The 20,961-nt window shown below is 45.8% G+C and overlaps 1 protein-coding gene across 1 annotated transcript in view; it reads right to left on the bottom strand.

Moving 5' to 3' along the window:
* LOC121279876 (potassium/sodium hyperpolarization-activated cyclic nucleotide-gated channel 1-like) overlaps positions 1–20,961 on the bottom strand; it is a 315,234-nt gene that overhangs the window by 34,868 nt on the left and 259,405 nt on the right. Inside the window, exon 7 of the mRNA XM_041191391.1 lies at positions 5,001–5,165. Within this exon, the coding sequence (XP_041047325.1) occupies positions 5,001–5,165 (165 nt within the window). The remainder of the gene's footprint in view (positions 1–5,000; positions 5,166–20,961) is intronic.

Genomic DNA, 20,961 nt, shown 5'->3' with positions numbered 1-20,961 from the left:
ATTCTGTCCACAAAAAACTCCTTAACCGCAAATGTAGATGACCATTGTGTGACATTTCAAGTTTGCACGTCCTTGCGAGCTCTTTGACTGAGATAGTTAATTTGTTGATCTTAGCTGAATTGCAAATATTTTTCTGCTGTAGCAAGCTAAGTAGTATACCTTGCATAGGTTCCTAAACTGCGTCATAAACTGAACCTGTGCATACTACAAGCAAACAAAAGTAGCATTGTTTGTAAATGCAGCCTGACTTCTCCTTGTCAATGACTTAAAGAACTGGAGAGGCAAAACATGGCGTCAGAAGATTAATGATTCTGCAAGAAGAGAGGGCTGAAAGAAATAAATTGCAATTTGTGTCTGGGGCCCTGCTGAAGCAAGTGCAGCAAAAAGTAATTTATTGCAGAGCATGAAAACTTTTAGTTTCAGAACAGCTGCCCATTATAAATCTGCTCATTTTTCCTTCCATTGGCTTTTTTCTATAACTGGATATTGCTTGTTTTACATTTCTAGTAAAGTTATATGTTTTAACCAACTTGTTTCCTTTCCATGGTAATGGATAGCTGATCATTTGATAACTATTCAAATCATTAAAAAATAGCTACTTGAATTAACACAACAATAGATACTCAAATAAATTCAATGGTCAATTTGTAAGATATGGAACAACAAATACTGAAGGCAAAAATCCTGAGCCTGGGATGGAAGAATGGTGCTTTTCTTTTGACATTGGGAATTTCTAGTGGGGGTGGGGGCATTTCTTATGTCTACCACCATCCTCCCCCCAACCCCTCCTGTCCTGACGTCAGTCATAAGTGACAGGATTAACAGAATGATGCAGGATGGCAAGTTGCACCTCAAATATTTCTGCCCAGAGAATAAGCTGTTGGTGAAAATGCAATTCAAAAAAGCCTTGGTTTATTACACTTAAAAGGTAGCTTGGGTTTGGCTTTCAAGGTCAAAGTTGGTAGTGAAAAATACTGAACAATGAATGATCCATCTCTAAGTACGTAATGGAGTCAGGGAGACTGGAGAGAGGGCAGTTGCAACCATTAGCAATATATTTTTTAATTGTTCATGGGATGTGGGCATCTTTGGCTGGGCCAGCATTCATTGCCTATCCCAAATTGCCGTTCAGAAGTTGGTGGTGAGCTGCCTTCTTGAGCCGCTGCAGTCCATGTGGTATAGGTACACCCACAGTGCTGTTAGGAAGACAGTTCTGGGATTTTCACCCAGCGACAGTGAAGGAATGGCGATATATTTCTAAGTCATGAATGTGAGTGACTTGGAGGGGAACTTGCAGGTGGTGGTGTTTCCATGCATCGGCTGCCTTTGCCCTTCTAGGTGGTAAAGGTCGCAGGTTTGGATGATGCTGTTGAAGGAGCCTTGGTGAGTTGCTGCAGTGCATCTTGTAAGTGATACACACTGTGTATCATTGGTGGAGGGAGTGGATGCTGAAGGTGGTGGATGGGGTGCCAATCGAGCAGGCTGCTTTGTTCCGGATGGTGTTAAGCCTCTTGAATGTTTTGTGCAGCTGCACTCATGCAGGTAAGTGGAGAGTATTCGATCACACTCCTGACTTGTAGATGGTGGACAGGCTTTGGGGAAACAGGAAATGAGTTACTCTTTGCAGAATTCCTGCTCTTGAAGCCACAATATTATATGGCTGGTCCAGTTCGGTTTCTGGACAATGGTAATCCCCAGAATGTTGATAGATTGCTCATACTAATTACTCATATGGGTTGCAGAATCAATGAGTTGTGTTTGTATTTCTGTTTGAATCATCCCAAAGCATACCATTATGCCATAGAGATAGTGATTCATGGTGGAGCCTTGGTTAGAAGATTCTTTTGTTTAATTTATGTGTGTCTGTTTGCTGACAGAAGCAGGGAGTTCAGTTTGGGTTTCGTGAGGGAAAAACAGTGGGAAGATTTGCTCTAGATTGCAACTAGTGGAAGAAATCTACTGTGATCCTCACAGAGCCTTGTGGCAGAAAGCAGTTAGCTTTGAAAGATTTATACAGAAGTTGTGGGAGCAGACTGGGAAAGAAACAGAATATGTATGTCCAAAGCCAGAAGAAGGAGCTCAAGAGTCCATAGTCGCAAGGTCATTAAAGAAAATTGGAGGAGCAGTTGGTCATAAGCTAATGAAAGGATCCCCATGAAATTTATACCTTGAGGATTAGTTGGAATACTAAGGAGAATTTAAGTAAATTCCAGAGGCTGCAGCATATCTTGGGGTTGGTCCCAGGAAAGGTGAATGTAGCATCAAAATTTCGTGAGATAAGGGAATACTTGGGGAGAAGTAAAAAGTAGAACTGAGATCATAGCATATGAAGGGTAATGCTCTAGCGGCCCGCGATCAAATCCCACCATGCTATTCGAAGAGATGTGTTCCCTATGAACCCCAAGTGCCCCACAGCTATTTCATGCTCGAATGAGCATTAAGTGGCTGCAGATAGGACTTCTGCCCCTCACTCGGAAGAAAGTCCCGCCTTAGAGAGCTGCCACCAATTTGATTGGCCGGAAGCTCTCCAGTCCCTGCAGTGATAGCACTGCAGTGGACAGAAGAAGAAATGCAGGAGGAGCAGAGGCCCAGGTCCTAGGGCGGGGAGGGTAGGGGAAGTCTGGGGGGGTGTGATGGGGGAAATCGGGGTCTCAGTGGAGAGGCCTGGAAGGGGCGGTCAGAGGGGAGGTCCAGGGGTCATCCAGACCTTCAGGAGTGGGTGCCCCCAGTCAGAAGGGGGCTTCTGACTAGAGGCATGGAAGCAACCCACCCCCCTACCTTACCGCATGGTGTTTCTTTCTCCAGTTCCCTCCACGGACGTGCAATGGTCCCACCAGCCTAAAAATTGAGGCTGGGCAGTAAACGGCCCAGAAGTAGACATTAATTGGCCACTTAAGGACCTCAATTGGGGCAAGGGTGGGCTGAAGCCTTGCCTGCCCCAAAGTAAAATCGCTGTCTGGTCAAGGTGGTTGGGAACCAGGAGGGAATCCTGCCACTTCAATTTTGTGCTCCCCATCCCCCCCACCCACTTAAAAACCTGCCGGTGGGGGAGCATACAATTTTGGTCATGGTGTTAAGTTAATAGGGCTTACATTGTTTTATTTTTTTTCATATACAATAAAGTTTGTTTTTGTTTCAAAATGTGAAACCTTGTGGTATAGCTCTGTCAGTTAACTGCTGGGTGTTCAAATTTCTCCTTTAAATGTTAATGGTCCCTAACAGGATCGCAACAAAACACAAAGAGGTTCACTTCAATAAAACAGGGCGTCAACCTTCTCCAATACATTTTTCTTTTGACATTTCTGAGAATTCAGCTGCTGATGAGAAATAAGAGCTCTCATTTCTAAGTGCACGTGCAGCAAATTGCTTTTGCTCCACTTGTCCAGTGCTTCATCCTCACCCAATCTTTCACTGTTCTAAAAACTTAAAACACAAGCATTAATTGTGTTCTATATTTTATAGCAGGAGCTTCTGAGTAGATACCTCTTGTTCTGTGAAGCATATGTAGAGTTTTTTTTTGTTTAGCACACCTGGTGTTAAACTTTCCATGACTGTGGTACAGATGGAAAATTTGGATATGCTCCAGATGGTTGGCCCTCAGAATTTTCCATTAGGTTAGAAAATTCCAGAGGCTAAAATGGATAGAAATTCATGGGGGCTATTAGTTGGACACATGTCCAAACTCTCAACACTATCGCACCAAATTTTAGATCTGGAAGCACCAAATACAGCAAATTATCCTACTGGCCATGCAGAAAATCACAATTATATAGAAGGACATATTCTATGTAGACAACTTAAAACTTTCAATAAAATTATTATAAAAAACAAATAGAGCTGGATTTAATGGAAGTGATGGGGTGTCTCACCTGCTGGCTCTCCAGCCAGTGGGAGCCCTGGGCTACCTCCTTTGGGGAAGGCCCACTGAATTAAGTGCACTTAACTAGATAGTGGCGGGCCTTCCCCGGAATCATGGACCTTGCATGCGTTTGCTTGTCATGGTCCCCGCATGAGTTAATACAACTGGCAACGGGATGAGGCCCATAAGCTGGCATTAACTGTTCATGTGAAGGTTTCAGCTGGCAGCAGGTTGGGAAGGCCATCCGTGGCTCTCCTGCCACAGATTTAATCAGGTGGAGGCGGGAGGACGGCAGGGTTTCCACCCGCCAGCCTCCTGCCTGATTAAGGCCACCCCTATATCACCAAACTTACCATAGGAGAGCATTAAATTCCATCCATAGGGTTAGCAGTACAAGCAAGTCAAAGAGGAACAAATAAGCAAAAGAATGGTAAGCTGAGACATGAATGAAAATGCTTGAGGAAACTAATGTTGAAAACTTAAAGTTAGGCTTTGAATGATGTGGTAATTTACAAATTTAGATAGAGAATAGCAACTTTGGTTATTAATTTATTGTTTGTGATTAATCATAGCAGAAGATTCTGAAATAGGAGAATGCTTTAGAACTTGGGCAACTACCATGTGACTAGTTACAGTGATTGTGTAAATGGAGTTTCTCTGCATTAGAGCAGACATCAAAGTACTGAACAGTACTCTCCACTCCAATCAACACAGCCCCTTTGAAATGGTGCAGAACACCCTTCTCCTCTGTGCAACATGGAAGCAAGGGTGGAGCTACCCAAAGAACACCTGCTTTTCTAGAGCTTGGAAGCTCAGGGGAAGGTCCAAAGTGAAAACAAAAATAAAATGTAAAACAGAGATTTTATACATTTCTAAACAATGAAAATGTCTTCAAAAATGTTTTTCTACCATGATGCACAGAGCTACACGTCAAAGTGATTAACTTCTCAAGAAATATTTTGTTTACAAGGAGAACGGGGGTTACTGAATGTTAATTATAACATTGGCACAGGGCGAAAATTAATTTATCTGTTGTTACCATTATTTCTGCTTTTAAGTGATTTATTTGCATATTGTAGAATTTAGCAGTTTACCTACAGTTACTGTTAGTCCAATAGCAGCACAAATTCAATCAACATACCAATTCTGTTCAGTCTGTCAATTGCCACAGTTTCAAATGCTCTTCGCATCATTGGGTACTGCTCCAGCACTTCATTGAAATGGTCCACAGAGAGCGAGTAGAGTCGACAGTAGGTGTCAGCTTTCACGCTGGCGGTACGCCGTCCTTTGGTTAGTAAGCAGATTTCTGGAGAGGGACAGACAGGAAATAAAAATTCAGTGACATAGATTGAATCTGTCGGAAGCTCCATTAGATCATTTTACCAATCTGATGCAACAAATTGATCCGGAAGATTGTTATTTCTGCCCCAGTGATTTTTTTTGGGGGGATGGTGGGGTTACTGGTGGGCTAAGTGTTGACAGAAAATGTTTCTTCCTGAAATGGGCACTGGGTTTTTTGCTACCAGTAAATTTCAATTGCCGCAGGAGAATTTCATAACTATGGTTGTCTAACCTCAACTAGGGAGATGACGAGTTGCTATAATGGATTTCAGTGTCCCATGCTACAGTTCACACAGCTGGGGCAGGATTTTTTGGATGGCAGGGTTTCCTGTTTCACCACCCATAGAATTGGCAAGGAATAAATCTCCTCCAATCTCAGCAACCCCACAGCCATTTAACACTCCAAGGAACGTTAAATGGCTGAAAACAGGACGTTGCCTCTCACTCTGGCAGAAATTCCTTGTCAAATCTGATTGGCCAGCAACTCTGTAGTCCTAGCAGCATCAGCGGAAGCACTGGTCATGATTGGGACTAAAATCAGTCCCCAGAATATAAATCCTGGAGTCCAGGACCAAATAAGTGCAGAGAGTCTCAAGTAGGCTAGGGAAGGTGAGGAGGCCGGGGATGTTGGGGAGAGCTGGGTAAATTTTGGGAGAGGTGATGCCTGATCTGGAAAAAGGGAACTTGAGGTAGGTGCCCTCCCCTGCCCCCTTCCCACCAAGGCCCGAGCAAGGTGACTTGCTGAGCTTCTCCCCTGCCCCTGAACTTTGCCCATCAGCCTCAAAATTGAGTCTGGGTGGGAAGCAGCCCCCAGTTGGGCAATAAGACTTGCCCAGCCAACATAAAATTGAGTACAGATTGGGGGCAGGAGGGCTACCCAGGGAATTTAACAGTCCCTGCCCCACTGCTGGCAAACCTGCATATAAATGTCTGTCAACTTTGGATATGTTGAAACTTGGTTATAATGCCAAAAAGCTCAAATGAAAAGGTGCAATGCTTATGCAAGTGTAATGTAACACATGGCCCCTGCCTCAGAATAGGTGGGAAAATGGAGAATTAAATGAAAATTAAATTAATAATAATTTGGTGAAATTATTTTATTGTTATTTGGATACCATATTGATTGAGATGCATGCAGGGTAACTGCACACATCAACATTTCTCTAAATGAAACTCCATGGCCAGGATTTTTCAGTTGGTGTGCGGGGCCGGCCCGACACGCCAGCACATAAAGTGATACGCAATGACGTTGGGCATGAATCTTGCGATGTTTCGTTTGGCGGGCGTGCGCCGGAGTTGGCTGCGCGCCCGCCGATAATTGATAGGCCTATTATGGCCGTTAACCAAGTAATTAATTTCAAGTTTGCGCTGCCCATCCAAGCTTACGGTTGGCGGGCAGGCGAAAAGGCCAAGCAGCCTTTCTGGTTTTTACGAAAAACGTTTTACTTAATTCGTAAAAGCTTTAGTAAACCTCATCCACGAGCTGCATGAGGTTTACTGAAGCTTTTATGAATTAAATAAAAGGTTTCTGCTGAAAAATAAAAACATGTCCCATCTCATGTGACACAGTCGCATGAGGGGACGTGTTTCATAAAATTTTTTTATTACATTAATTTATTTATTCAAAAGCTCTTCAATCTCGCCGAGGCAGCTCTGTGCCTCAGAGAGATTGAAGCGCTCTTTCGTGCACAAGCACGAAACAGTGCTGGACTCGACTCTCCCTCCTCCCACCGTCCGCACAGATAGTATTCACCGCTCGAGTATTACGCTGGGCGAGACTTAATTGGCCCGCCCACATAAAATGGCGGTACAGAGCCGATCTTGGGTGTTGGTCGGCTCCGTGACCGCCCCCTTCTGCTCCCGCTGAGCCCGCCCGATGCGGGAAAAAGTCAGGCCCATCTTTCTTCTTAGGTGAAAGATCTCATGGCACTATTCAAACAAGAGCAGGGAAGTTCTGGCCTATATGTATCCCTCAACTAAAGTCACTAAAACAGAATATCTAGTTAACATTTCATTGTTGTTTGTGGGATTAACTGTGCACCATCTGGCTGTTTGCTACTTTTCCCCACATCACAACAGTGACTACACTTCCAATGTACTTAATTAGCTGCAGAGTGCTTTGGGACACCCTGAGGTCATGAAAGGTTCCCTATAAATGCAAGTTCTTTCTTTCTTTAGTTAGTTGCAATCGAGATCACTTCAGCCAAGCAATTGTAGAGAACAGATATTCCGTAATTGTACAGAAGGACAACTAGATATTTGGAAGCTGGAAGAATCATTTTAATGATGCAAAGTATGGGAAGAAAATGGTAGCAGGAACTCTATATCTGCCATTCGTGAAAGTACTTCAACATTCTACAGCTTTGACTGTTGACCTGCTGCTGACAAATTAGTGGTGGCTAATGAGCTAAAAGTTTTCAATGTCCAAGCAGCGAACACAGATGACAAGAATCTCCTAACTCATGCTCAACCACTAGCATAATCCCTGTATTTACCTTGAGGAGAATTTTCAGCATGTCGGGCAGGTTGTGCGGGAGTGGGCGCAGGTGGGAATAGAGCCGATTGCCACCCATGATCGGCTCCGCGCTGCCATTTTACGCGGCGGGCCAATTAAGGCCCACCCAGCATGAATTGCGGCTTCCGAGGACAGCGGGAGAGGGCGGGGGGTAGCGGGACTCCAATGACCACCGGGTCCAGTAGCGACCCTGTGGCCTGTTTAAAAACGGTGCAGGCAGCCTTCCAAAGGCCGCCAACAAAGGCACATGGAATGATTCCCAAGAGCGCTCTCAGAGAGCAGGCCAGGCAGGTCGGCGGGGTATTGTGCCCCAAGATTCTCAGATGAGTGCCTCACTGCCCTCCTTGAGGAGGTGGCAGCAAGGTGCGGGATCATTGTGCCAAAGAATGGGAGAAGGAGGCCCCCCCACATGACAAAACGTGCCTGGGAGTAGGTGGCAGAAGGGGTCAGCTCATACGATGTGGTGCGACACAGCTTGATTCAGTGCCGCAAGCGGTTCAACGACATCTTGTGATCGGGAAGGGTGAGTACCACGTTGGCATGGGTCACTTAGCACAGCAGTTAGGTTGGCTCCCCTGGCACATCCCCCAACTCTGAATTTAGTTACTGCATTAAATCATTCACAGCATGTGGCCTTGGCTGGGTGGGCTAGCATTTATTGCCTATACCTAGTTGACCCTGAGAGGGTGGTGCTGAGCTGGCTTCTGTAAGTGCATGTGGTGCACTTACACCTACAGTACTGTTTTGGGGGGTGATCTCAAGGATCTGTACCTAGGTGCAGTGCTGGAACACCAAAACATTTCAAAGTCAGGATGCTGACTGACTGGGAAGGGAATTCCAGGTGGCGGGGCAGCCATCCATCTGCTGCCCTTGGCCTTCTAGGTGTTAGTGCTCCTTGGCTTGGAAGGTCTTACAGTGTGAGTGGCAAATGTGATGGAGACTGCATCCGCGCAAGGGGGTCAGCCCTGGCTGCTTGGAGTGAGTGTATGGCGGCTCCAGGGTCACAAATCGGATGAGCCCTGCAATATTTCACTCAGGTGGGGGTGGCAGGGATGCAATGGCAATCCAGGTACAGGGTGGGCTAAACAATGCTCCTCTCTCCTTTCAGAAGACTGCATACAATAATGCAGAACAGATGGGGATTGGCGGAGGGCAGGCCCACCTACTCATACTCACCAGATACGAGCAAGAGGCTCTTGAGCTGGAGAGGCACCATGCACCCAGGTCTACTGGCAGCGGTGAGGTTGGGGTGCCAGTGGTGGGTAAGAGTGCTGTGCACTGAGGTCACAATGTCTGTCATTGCAACCATTCCACTGTTGGCTGTTTAGTGAACTCAGCCTCCAACATGGGTTTCCCATTGATTATGGAAGGAGGAGGGCATCCTGATCGGGATGCACGTACACAGTGTTACGATTTCCACTGATCAAGTGTCCTTGTTCTCCCTTTCAGCTTCACCGGAGCATGCCGGGGCTCAGGAGACAGAGGACCCTGACACCTGAGGGCGCTGAAGATATACACTCACCAGCGTCACACCATCTCAGCCAGGCAGGCACCAGCGTAGATACCAGCACAATGGTGGGGATAAGATCGCTGGCTAGTGTCCCAAGGCACAGTGGTGAGGGCACTTAACATTCGCTTGAGGTGCAGGCGGAGACAGAGAGTGCCATGGCGCCGGCAGTCGGAGGAATGCTGGGGACCAGGAACATGCTCAGTCAGTGGCTGATGATTTGCCTCTGGAGTCATCCGTGGAAATCCAGCAGGGTCTGCGGGAGGATCTGGCGGAGATACATGAGGGAATGTGTGCCATGGTCTCCACGATGGAGCAGTCCATGCGGAGCATCAGCAATGCACTGACCCTCATGGCCGAGAGTACTGCCTCCTCCATGGAGAGAGTGGTGACTCTCATGGAGAGACTCCTCCAGGAGAACAATCGGGGCTTCCTGGGGATGCGCTCAGACCTGCAAGCTCTCACACTGGCAATGACTTTTCGTGGTCACTGTCAGTGTGGGAGATGGATTGGGCACCCAGGTGCCCATCCATCAACGGTGAGCAGGGAGGTCCGAAGCGACCTCACTTTGCCACACGAGCTGCCTGTCATCTCTATGGGCTCCTCTCAGGGCGCTCCGGATAAGGGCAGCAGCCCTTCTGCTCCTCTGCCACTGACCGTAGCATCCGATTAGGCTACGGCAACTGGGGAGATGCCAGCCATGCTACTGACTGCTCCCTCCCAGGCGGGGCCAGCATCAGCTCCCCGGGCCAGAGGAAGCCCACCAAGATCATCAAGGCTAACAGGACAGCAGAGTCAGCAGGCTGCCTCGAATGCCAGTGCCAACAAGGGGGGAGCACCTAGACTTAGCACCTGAAAATGTAAGTGTAAATTACCTTAGCAACTACATGGGCTTATCACTGCTGGATTTCTGCTGCCCCCGTATTAGTTGCTTCTCATTAGTGAACAGCTCAACACCTTTTAATGAACTTTCATTTCTGTTTTGTAGTATGAAATCATTAAGTGTTTTAATTCTGAAACAAGGCTCAGGGTGATTTATTATTTCTGTAAGTGGACGGGAACCCATGATGTTATGAGTGACTTGTTTGTCATTGAGTTTTATTGACAAAGCACATAGTTAATGTTCCTAACCAGGCAGATGTTGCTCTCAGGTATTGAGTATGGAGCTTGCAGCCCTGGTTTGTGTTAGAGGCCCATCTGTGATCGGTTAGCTGAAGGATCTTTGGATCAAAGCCTCCTGGGTGCCCCTGCCTCTCTGGAGGTTGCCCAGGTCAGCGTCTATCTCCTCAGCGTTCTCCTGAGCGTGCTCGTCCTCGGACTCACTACTGGACTCATCGTGTGCAGCCAGAAAATCTGCACCAACATCTTCTTCCTCCACTGCAACCCCCCTTTCCAGCGCCAGATTGTGGAGAGCACAGCTTGCAATCACTGTCAGTGACACATGATCTGGTGGGTACTGGAGTGCGTCCCCTCAACAGTCCAGGCACCGGAAGCGCATCTTGAGAAGACCGATGGTTCTCTCCACCACAGCCCTTGTGGACGCATGGCTCCTATTATACTGCTGCTCAGCTTCTGTTCTTGGATGGGGGCGAAGCGTCATGAGCCACCTTCTGAGGGGAAAGCCAGATGTCTCCTAGCTGCCATCCATCCAGCTGGGCTGGAGCAGTGAAGAGCCCTGGCATCTGGGAGTGTCTGAGGATGTATGCATTGTGGGAGCTGCCTGGGTACCTTGCACAGACTTGTAGAATCTGCATCCTGTGATCACACACTATCTGCACGTTCAAGGAGTGGAAGCCCTTCCTGTTGACAAAGGCACCGGGCTCACCTACTGGTGCCTTGATGGCCACATGTGTACAGATTATTGCACCCTGGATGTGGAAGAAGCCAGCAATAGCCACAAAGCCTCTGGTTCACTCCACCTGGCTGGCATCATCCAAATGGTAGTGAATGAAAGTCAATGCATGCCTAAACAGAGCTTCTGTTACTTGCTTGACACAACTGTAGACAGCTGACTGGGAGACTCCGCAAAGATCACCCACCGACCCCTGGAAAGAGCTGGAGGCATAGAAGTTGAGGGCAGCCGTGACCTTCAACGCCAGTGGATGTCCACCCACACAGTTGGAGCTGATCTCAGGGCCTATATTTTGACAGATGAAGGTCACTGTCTCCCTTAATAGACGGTGCCTCCTTCAGCATTGCACCTCAAACATATTGAGGTAGCTGCTTTGCCACCTGTAAACCCTGGCAGCAGGATAGTGGCGGCTTCTGCAGTCCCTTCCGCCTTAGACTTCCTGTTGGCCCTGCACCCCTTGTGCCTGCGCCTGTCCTCCCAAAGGTGGCTCCCCTGGAGGCTGAATATGGCCTCCTCCCCCTTCTGGCTCTCCCTTGCTCCTCGGGGGAGATGCCTCCAGTGGAGAGCACAACCCCTATTCCCAGGGTAAGGGAAGACGGTCTAATATCTGCAAGGCCCCAAGAATTATGTTTACTCCAGAGTCCTGACCTGAAGCCTGTTATCCCTGTAAAAGCAGCTCTGAAGAAATTTGAAGCTCTCCTGTTCACACAAGCAAGTAGCAGTAAGTTTCTAAAATAAATGGCTAACAAGTAGCATTCGTGAGCCCACTCACCCTCTTATCCCACCCATGGATGAGGTTTTTAAGAATGTGGATGACCTGCCTGCCCGTTGTGCCCGTGCGACACTCTGAAAATCGCATGGGGTCTGAAAAATCAGTGTATTAATGGCTCAAGGGCCTAAGTGGCCCGTTAATTAATGGCAGGTGTGCATCGGAGCTCATTGTGCACCCGCCCACTGAAATATCGCAATGGTGCGCGGTGACATCGGGACGCATGCCCGATGTCATCACGCATCATTTTACGCGTTGGCCTGTTGGGCCCGCCTCCACACGCCCACGTCAAAATCCTGCCCCTTGAATAAGTGGATTTTGTGTGTATCTAATCAGAACTGGAGGGGCCAGCATGGATTTATAAAGGGTTAAGCATTGTGTCATGGGGCAGAATTTTCTCTTCGGCTTGCGGCCCAGCGTCACTGTGCGTCATTCAGATCTTTCGCTCAGTGGGCGCACGCCGGAGGCTGCTGAGTGCCCGCCGAACTGTCAAAGGCCTGTTAAGGCCATTAATAAACCAACTAAACTGATTCTCTACGCTGCCCATCCAACCTTGAGGCTTGCAAAGAGCCCAAGCGGCCTTTGCGTTTCTCATGAAACCTCATCCACGGGCAGGATGAGGTTTCATGAAGGTGTTATTAAGTTAATAAATACATTTTACTCATTTCATAAACATGAGGGGACACATGTAAATGATTTTTAACTTTCTTTAATTTAAACTTTCAATTTGAACTTAATCTCCCTGAGGCAGCTCTGTGCCTCAGGGAGATTTCTGTGTTCTTTCGCGTGCGTGCATGAAAAAGCGCAGGCCCTGACTCTCCCTCCTCCCCCCCGCCCACACAGGTAGCACTGAGTGTTACTGGGTGCGCGTCATGCTGGGTGGGCCTTAACTGGCCCATCCACGTGAAATGGCAGCGTGCAGCTGATCGTGGGCGGCGATCGGCTCTGTGCCTGCCTGCGCCCACTCCCGACTGGCCCACCCGACAGGCAGCAGATTCTGCCCAATGTTACACTTATATAAAGTTAGAGTTTGACTCCATTTAGAATACTATTTTCAGTGTGTGGCACTGCACCTCAGGAAGGATATATTGGCCTTGGAGGTTTTACAGTGCAGATTCACTAGAATTAGATTGGGGCTGAACAAGTTAAATTATGAGGCCAGGTTGCATAGACTAGGTTTCCCTTCTCTCATGTATTGAAGATTAAGAGATTGTCTAATTGATGTGTTTAATAAGATTAAGTGAGTTGATGGGTTAAATAGGGAGTGTAAACCTAAAGTTAGAGCTTGTCCATTCTTAGATGTTGTTAGAAAGCACTTCATCCCATACAGTATAGTGCAAACCTGGAATTCTCTTTCCCCAAAAAACTGTTGTGGTTGGATGCATTCACTTGTCAAACTGAGATGGATAAGATTTTTTTTTTGGAAACGTTATTATGGGTTACATGGGAGGCTTTGGCGTAGTGGTATTGACTAAGTAATCCAGAGACCCAGGGTAAGACTCTGAGGACCCGGGTTCGAATCCCGCCATGGCAGAGGCTGGAATTTGAATTCAATAAAAATCTGGAATTAAAAGTCCAATGATGACCATGAAACCATTGTCAATTGTTGTAGAAAACCCGTCTGGTTCACTAATGCCCTTTAGAGAAGAAAATCTGTCAATCTTACCTGGTCTGGCCTACATGTGACTCCAAACCCACAGCAATGTGGTTGACTCTTAAATGTCCTCTGAAATGGCTTAGCAAGCTACTCAGTTGCAACAAACCGCTCTGCAAAGTCTTCCTTACGAACATCTGGGGCCCAGTGCCAAAATTGGGAGAGGTGTCTAGACACCTTACTAGTCAAGCAACAGCCTAACATAGTCATCCTCATGGAATCATACCATACAGATAACATCCCAGACTCCAAAATCACCATCCCTGTACCATTGGCAGGACAGACCCAGCAGAGGTGGTGGCACAGTAGTTTACTGTCGGGAGGGAATTGCCCTGGGAGCCCTCAACATCAACTCCAGACCCCATGAAGTCTCATGTCATCAGGTCAAACATGGGCAAGGAAACCTCCTGCTGATTGCCACGTACCACCCTCCCTCAGCTGATGAATCAGTGCTCCTCCATATTGAACATCACTTGGAGGAAACACTGAGGGTGGCAAGGGTGCAGACTGTTCCCTGGGTGGGGGACTTCAATGTCCATCACCAAGAGTAGCTCATAGCACCACTACCAACCAAGCTGGCCAAGTCCTAAATGAAATAGCTGCTAGACTGGGCCTGTGGAACGTGGTGAAGGAACCAACAAGAGGGAAAAACATACTTGATCTCATCCTCACCAACCTGCTTGCTGCAGATGCATCTGTCCATGACAGTATCGGTACTGTCCACCACACAGTCATTGTGGAGATGAAGTCCCACCTTCACATTGAGGATATCCTCCATTGTGTTGTGTGGCAATACCACCGTGCTAAATGGGGTAGATTTTGAACAGATCTAGCAACTCAAGACTGGGCATCCATGAGGCGCTGAGAAACAGCAGAATTGTACTCGAACCCAATCTGTAACTTCATAGCCTGGCATATCCCCTACTCTACCATTACCATCAAGCCAGGGGAGCAACCCTGGTTCAATGCAGGAGGGCATGCCAGAAGCAGCACCAAGCATACCTAAAAATGAGATGTCAACCTGGTGAAGCTATAAAACAGGACTGCTTGCATGCCAAACAGGATAAGCAACAAGTGATAGACAGAGATAAGTGATCCCACAGCCAAGGTTCAGATATAAGCTCTGCAGTCCTGCCACATGCAGTCATGAATGATGGTAGTCAATTAAACAACTCACTGGAGGAGGTAGCTCCACAAATATCCCCATCCTGAATGATGGGGGAGCCCAGTACAGCAGTGCAAAAGATAAGGCTAAAGCATTCGCAACAATCTTCAGCCAGAAGTGCCAATTGGATGATCCATCTTGGCCTCCTCCGGAGGTCCCCAGCATCACACATGCCAGTCTTCAGCCAATTCAATTCACTCCACATGATATCAAGGAACGGCTGAAGGCACTGGACAACATTCCGGCAATAGTACTGAAGACTTGTGCTCCAGAACTTGCCATGCCCCTAGCCAAGCTGTTCCAGTACAGCTGCAACACTGGCATCTACCCAGCTATGTGGAACATTGCCCAGGTATGTCCTGTTCACAAAAAGCAGGAAAAATCCAACCCTACCAATTACCGCCCAATCAGTCTACTCTCCAGCATCAGTAAAGTAATGGAAGGGGTCATTAACAGTGCTATCAAGTGACACATGCTTAGCAATAACCTGCTCACTGATGCCCAGTTGGGGTTCTGCCAGAGCTACTCAGCTCCTGACCTCGTTACAGCCTTGGTTCAAACATGGACAAAAGAGTTGAACTCCTGAGGTGAGGTGAGAGTGACTGCCCTTAACATCTAGGCAGCATTTGACAGAGCGTGGCATCAAGGAGCCCTAGCAAAACTGGAGTCAATGGGAATCAGCGGAAAAAATCTCTGCTGGTTTGAGTCATGCCAGCACAAAGGAAGATGATTGTGGTTGTTGGAGGTCAATCATCTCAGCTCCAGGACATCACTGCAGGAGTTCCCCAGGGTAGTGTCCTTGTCCCAGCCTCCTGACTCCCCAAAGCCTGTTCACCATCTAGAAGGTAAAATGAAGGAATTCTCCTCACTTGCCTGGATGAGTGCAGCTCCTCCAACACTGAATCTTCAGCTGCTTCATTAATGACCTTCCTTCCATCATAAGGTCATAAGTTGGGATGTTTGCTGATGATTGCACAATTTTCAGCACCATTCGCGACTCTTCAGATACTGAAGCAGTCCATGTCCAAAGACCTGGACAATATCCAGGCTTGGCTGACAAGTGGCAAGTAACATTCGTGCCACACAAGTGCCAGGCAATGACCATCTCCAACAAGAGAACACCAAACATCGCCCCTTGATGTTCAATGGCATTACCATCACTGAATCCCTCACTATCAACATCCTGGAGATTACCATTGACCAGAAACTGAACTGGTCTAGCCATATAAAAACTGTGGCTACAAGATCAGGTCAGAGGCTGGGAATCGTGCGATGAGTAACTCACCTCCTGACTCCCCAAAGCCTGTTCACCATCTAGAAGGTAAAATGATGGAATTCTCCTCACTTGCCTGGATGAGTGCAGCTCCTCCAACACTGAAGAAGCTGGACACTGTCCAGGAATATGTTGTCTGCTTGATTGGCACCACATCCACCAACATTCACTCCCTCCACCACCGGTGCACAGTGGTAGCAGTGTGAACCTTATACAAAATGTACTACAATGACTCAACAAGGCTCCTTCAACAGCACCTTCCAAACCCACGACCACTACCACCTAGAGGGACAAGGGCAACAGATGGATGGGAACATCACCACGTGGAAGATCCCCTCCAAGTCACTTACCATCATGACTTGGAAATATATCACCATTCCTTCACTGTCACTAGGTCAAAATCCTGGAACTCCCTTCCCAACAGCATTGTGGGTATACTTACACCACATGGACTGCTGCAGGTCAAGAAGGCAGTTCACCACCACCTTCTCAAGGGCAACTAGGGATGGGTAATAAATGCTGGCCCAACCAGCGAAGTCCACTTCCCATGAATGAATAAAAAAAGAACATAACAAAGGCAGGTATATGGAGTTAAGAGTCAGATCAGCCATGTTCTAAATGAATGAAGGAACAGACTTGAGAAGCTGAATGGGCCGCTCCTGTTCCTATGTCCCTGTATTTTTCTAAGACTACATTTAAATATAGATGACTTTTGTTTACCATGCAATATAATTTTTTGCATGCAAGACATCCTAAGATTGAAGTATCCAAAATTAGGCTCAAATTAATGAAGATTCTACTAAAACAATTTTAAAATATTGTAATTCTCCCTCACTCTCACAAATTTTATTTTGTTTTAAAATAATGAGTTCCTGAAAATTAACTGAACAAATCAGGTAAATTCTGATGATGAAATGAAACACCATGCGGAGCTCCACTAGTGGATCAGTGGGTGAAGGCATTGCTCAATGTAGTAGTGAGCCACATAGACTAGGAAGATCTCAGGAATAACCATTGCTTTAAGCTGATTTAACTGGCTTCAGTCAAGATCTGGAGTATGATATGTACACCTGAGTATGATGAAACTGAAAAGCAAATAAAGAATGCATGAAGGCAGGATTAAGAGAAATGGTACGATGAGATCTGAGTAATAGAGCTGGAAAGAAATCAATATTGAGTCCAATATAACTCTTTTTTAGAACTCAAAATGAGAGTTACGCACCAGAAAATGAAATCTTTGACAAGTAGAAAGAAAACGATAACAACAGAGTGGGTGCATAAAAGACAGATATGGCAAATATTGTTTGAAAGGGATGTGGTCGCAAAAAATGGGCAGAATATATAAGTGAATTGTATGATGATCCAAACCATGGGAGTCCTCAAGATATGGAGGCAAATGATGGACCAAGCATATTGATATCAGATGTGAAGAATGCTTTGAAATTAAGGAGTACAGGAAACGCTCCAGGCATAGATGAAGTAACAACAGAACATCTAAAAGCCCTTGGAGAAACAGAATTAGAAGTGATAACAGAAATTTATGATCAAATATATACCAAAGGATATATTCCAAGTGACTTCAGACATTCATTATTTAGAAATCTAAAGCAATTGAGTGCAATCAATTTAGAACTAAGCTTAACAAGTCATCTCATTAAACTGATCTTGAACATCATAATAGAAATAAGTAATAACATATTTGAAGCAGAAACTGGTGAAACAAAGTCTGGATTTACACCTGGATTAGGAGCAAGAGGGAAGATTTAACCTAAGGGCAATCTTAATAAATATCTAGAAGTAAACAAAAACACATATATATAATATATATATATATGCTTCATTGACTATCTAAATTATTTGATTGTGTTTATCACCAACAGCTAATATTAGCTATATAGATATGTTGTTGAAATCTGACATTGACAGTAAAGGTGGGAGATTTATCCACAGCCTATATTAGGACTAAATAGTGAGCATCAGGCTAGAAGATGGACAACCATACATGTTTCAAATGAAGAGAGTAGTACGACAAGGCTGCGTACTGTCACCAAAATTATTCAATCTGTACAGAGAACAAACATTTAGAAAATTAGATGTACTTCCAAGGATAGAAATTGGAGGCAAGAACATAACAAACTTCCTGTTCACTGAGGACACAGCACTATTTGCAGAATCAGAAGAGGGTCTACAACGCAATGTAGATCAAGTAAAATCTACAAGTTTAGAATATGGTTTGAGCACGAACACTAAAAAGACACAAACAATGCTCGTTGGAAAGAATACATTGCAAGAAACTAGAGTGAAGATTGAAGTAGATGGTGTTACACTGGAATAAATAGTTAAGCTTGTCAATTTAGGACAAATGATTGCAGAAGATGGTAGATGCGGTGCCAAAATTAGAGATCGCCAAAAGTAATTTTGTGAAGATGAAGAATGTGTTAACAACAAGAAAACTCAAGCTTGTAACAAGGAAAAACCTCATAAGATGCCACACTCTATCCACTTTCCTGTATGCCTCAGAAACCCGGCTAATAAGTAAAGATCTGTGGAAGAAATTAGAGGCCTTCCAAATGTGGATACTAAGGTGTATGCTAAAAATTCCAATTACAGACCATAAGACCAATGAAAATGTGCTTGAAATTGCAAGAACAAAAAAAAAACTCTAAAAAAGTGACATCCAGGACAAAAATGTCAGCATTTCTGCCATTTGATCAGAGCTGAAGAGCTGCAAAGATCTCTTCTTGAGGGCAAAGTGAAGACTGGCCGAAAGAGGGGGTCGATCTGTGCATAGTTAGATGATGGATGTCACAGGCAGTTGCAGGCGAGTTACAATGGATATGTGAGGATGGGGCATGACAGACGAGTATGACATACCATGACAGCAGATCTCCTGGTAGGAGTAGCTACAAGCAGCAGCAGCAACAGTCAGTAGGACCATTACTATTGGCTTCAACATCACTTGCAAAATAAAGAATAAGCCACTGGTTCTAAGCCTGATGGCCATCTAGAGAGCCTTGCTGCAGCTTTTAGGTGTGTTGGTGTGAAATAAGGACAGAATTGGAACAAAAGTAGTAAATGCTAGAAACGGCCTACAGTTTGGATGTATACTGGACAGAATAAGTGGGGATCCTTCTTTAGAAGTGGAAAATATCAACAGCATTTAAAAAGGAACAGAACAAAGAAAAAGATGAGGCAAAAAACATAGGGCAGAATTTTGCCCTTGTTGGGGGTGCTCAGTGAGGGCGGACAGGGATGGTCAGGAAGCCGACCACCGTCCGCAATCGGTTCCGCACCGCAATTTCATGCGGGCGGGCCAATTAAAGCTTGCCCAGGATGGAAGGCTAATGGCAGGGCTCAGCACTGCCTGTGTGGGAGGGGGGATGAGGGCGAGTGGGCCTAGTGCGAACTTCATGCATGTGCACGAAAGAGCGCCTCAATCTCCCTGAGGCACAGAACTGTCTCAGGAAGATGAAGAGCTGTTTATAAAAAAATAATGCACAAAATAAACATGTCATAAAACATGTCCCCTCATGTGACTCTGTTTTTAATTCAGGTGTTAAATTTTTATTTTATTTTTATTTGCTTTTGGAAACCTCATCCCGCCCGTGCATGAGGTTTCCTAAAAAATGCAAAGGCCACTTGGCCTTCTTACCTGCCCATCAACCGTTAGGTTGGATATCAGGACAATTGTTAATTTAATGGCCTTAACAGGCCTTTTAATTGTCAGCGTGCGTGCTGCTGGCTCTGCGCTCGCTGCCGACCTATCGTGAGAGTGTGCGTTGATGTCGGGACGCTTGTCCAATGTCAACGTTATTTTATTGCTTTATTTCACGAACAGGCTTGTCGAGCACGCCAAGGGTAAAATTCTGTCCATTGGAACATCAGACTCTTGAGCCTGTTCTGTCATTTTATTAGATTATGGTTGATCTGTACCTCAAATCTATTTACCCACGATTGCTCCATATATTCCTCAATAATCTCACCTAACAAAAGTCTTATCAATTCCAGTCAAGTTGGAGGAACAGCATCTTAACTTTGTGCTTGGTACTTGGCAGATTGCTTGGCCTTAATACTGACTTAATGAATTAAAGACTTTATACATGAGATTACATATCCCAGCAGCAAGCAATATTTAAACAGGTGAATGGAGAAGTGAAAAAAAAAAAGCATGGGAATATCTCCACATATTTAATTACAGAATTGAACAATCATGTCTCTTCATTGCATGTGCCAAGGACTCAGCTATTAAATAGTTAAGTTTTGGAAATCCAGTATCTGAGAAGTAAGAAATCCATCTTAATCAACTGCTCTCCACAGCCCTCTACTCTCAGTCTGGAGAAGGATTACACCGCTGCTTTGAATTTCAACATAGCACCCGAGGCATCATGTTGAAACAGCTGAGCAGTGCTTTCTAAAACTCCAGCTGGCAGGAAAGACAATGCTGAGTGTCATTTCCCAAGGCAATGGAATATTTTTTATCTGTAGACAGACCCGTGCTGCAACTGCTCTCTGTACAAAAGTGCTTGTAAAGAACTTTGGTTTAATTCACTAAAATATGGAACAAAGTTAAGTCTATAGCTGAACTTGTCGCCTTTCCTGATTTTTTCCTCAAAATGCTATCAATTACATCTTCACTTAATAAACAGCTTTACTATTTTGTCACTGTGGCAAAACATAGCACCTCTAAAGACATTGTGAATAATGTAAACAGATCAGAAGAAACTATCAAAATTAAGGATTTACATTGAGTGTAAAGAACAGAAACAGGTCATTCCATCCAACTGGTCTCAGCATTTAGTCTACACAGAGGCCTCCTCCCAACCAACTTCATGGGTAGAATTTCACCCATGTTGGGCAGGCTCGCTGGGGGGGGCGCGGGTGGAGTGGTTGGGACCGAGTGTGATTTCACGCTGGCAGGCCAACTAATGCTGCCTGTGTGGGCGGCGGGGAGGGGGAGTGCGAGTGGGGCGAGTGCAAACTTCGCACATGCGCGCGAGTGCACGCTTCATAATCTCCCTGAGGAAAT

This window comes from Carcharodon carcharias, chromosome 1, assembly GCF_017639515.1.
Source record: "Carcharodon carcharias isolate sCarCar2 chromosome 1, sCarCar2.pri, whole genome shotgun sequence".
Classification (NCBI taxonomy): Eukaryota; Metazoa; Chordata; class Chondrichthyes; order Lamniformes; family Lamnidae; genus Carcharodon; species Carcharodon carcharias.
The sequence above is the reverse complement of the archived record's forward strand: the minus strand, read 5'-3'. Positions and strand labels throughout refer to the sequence as shown.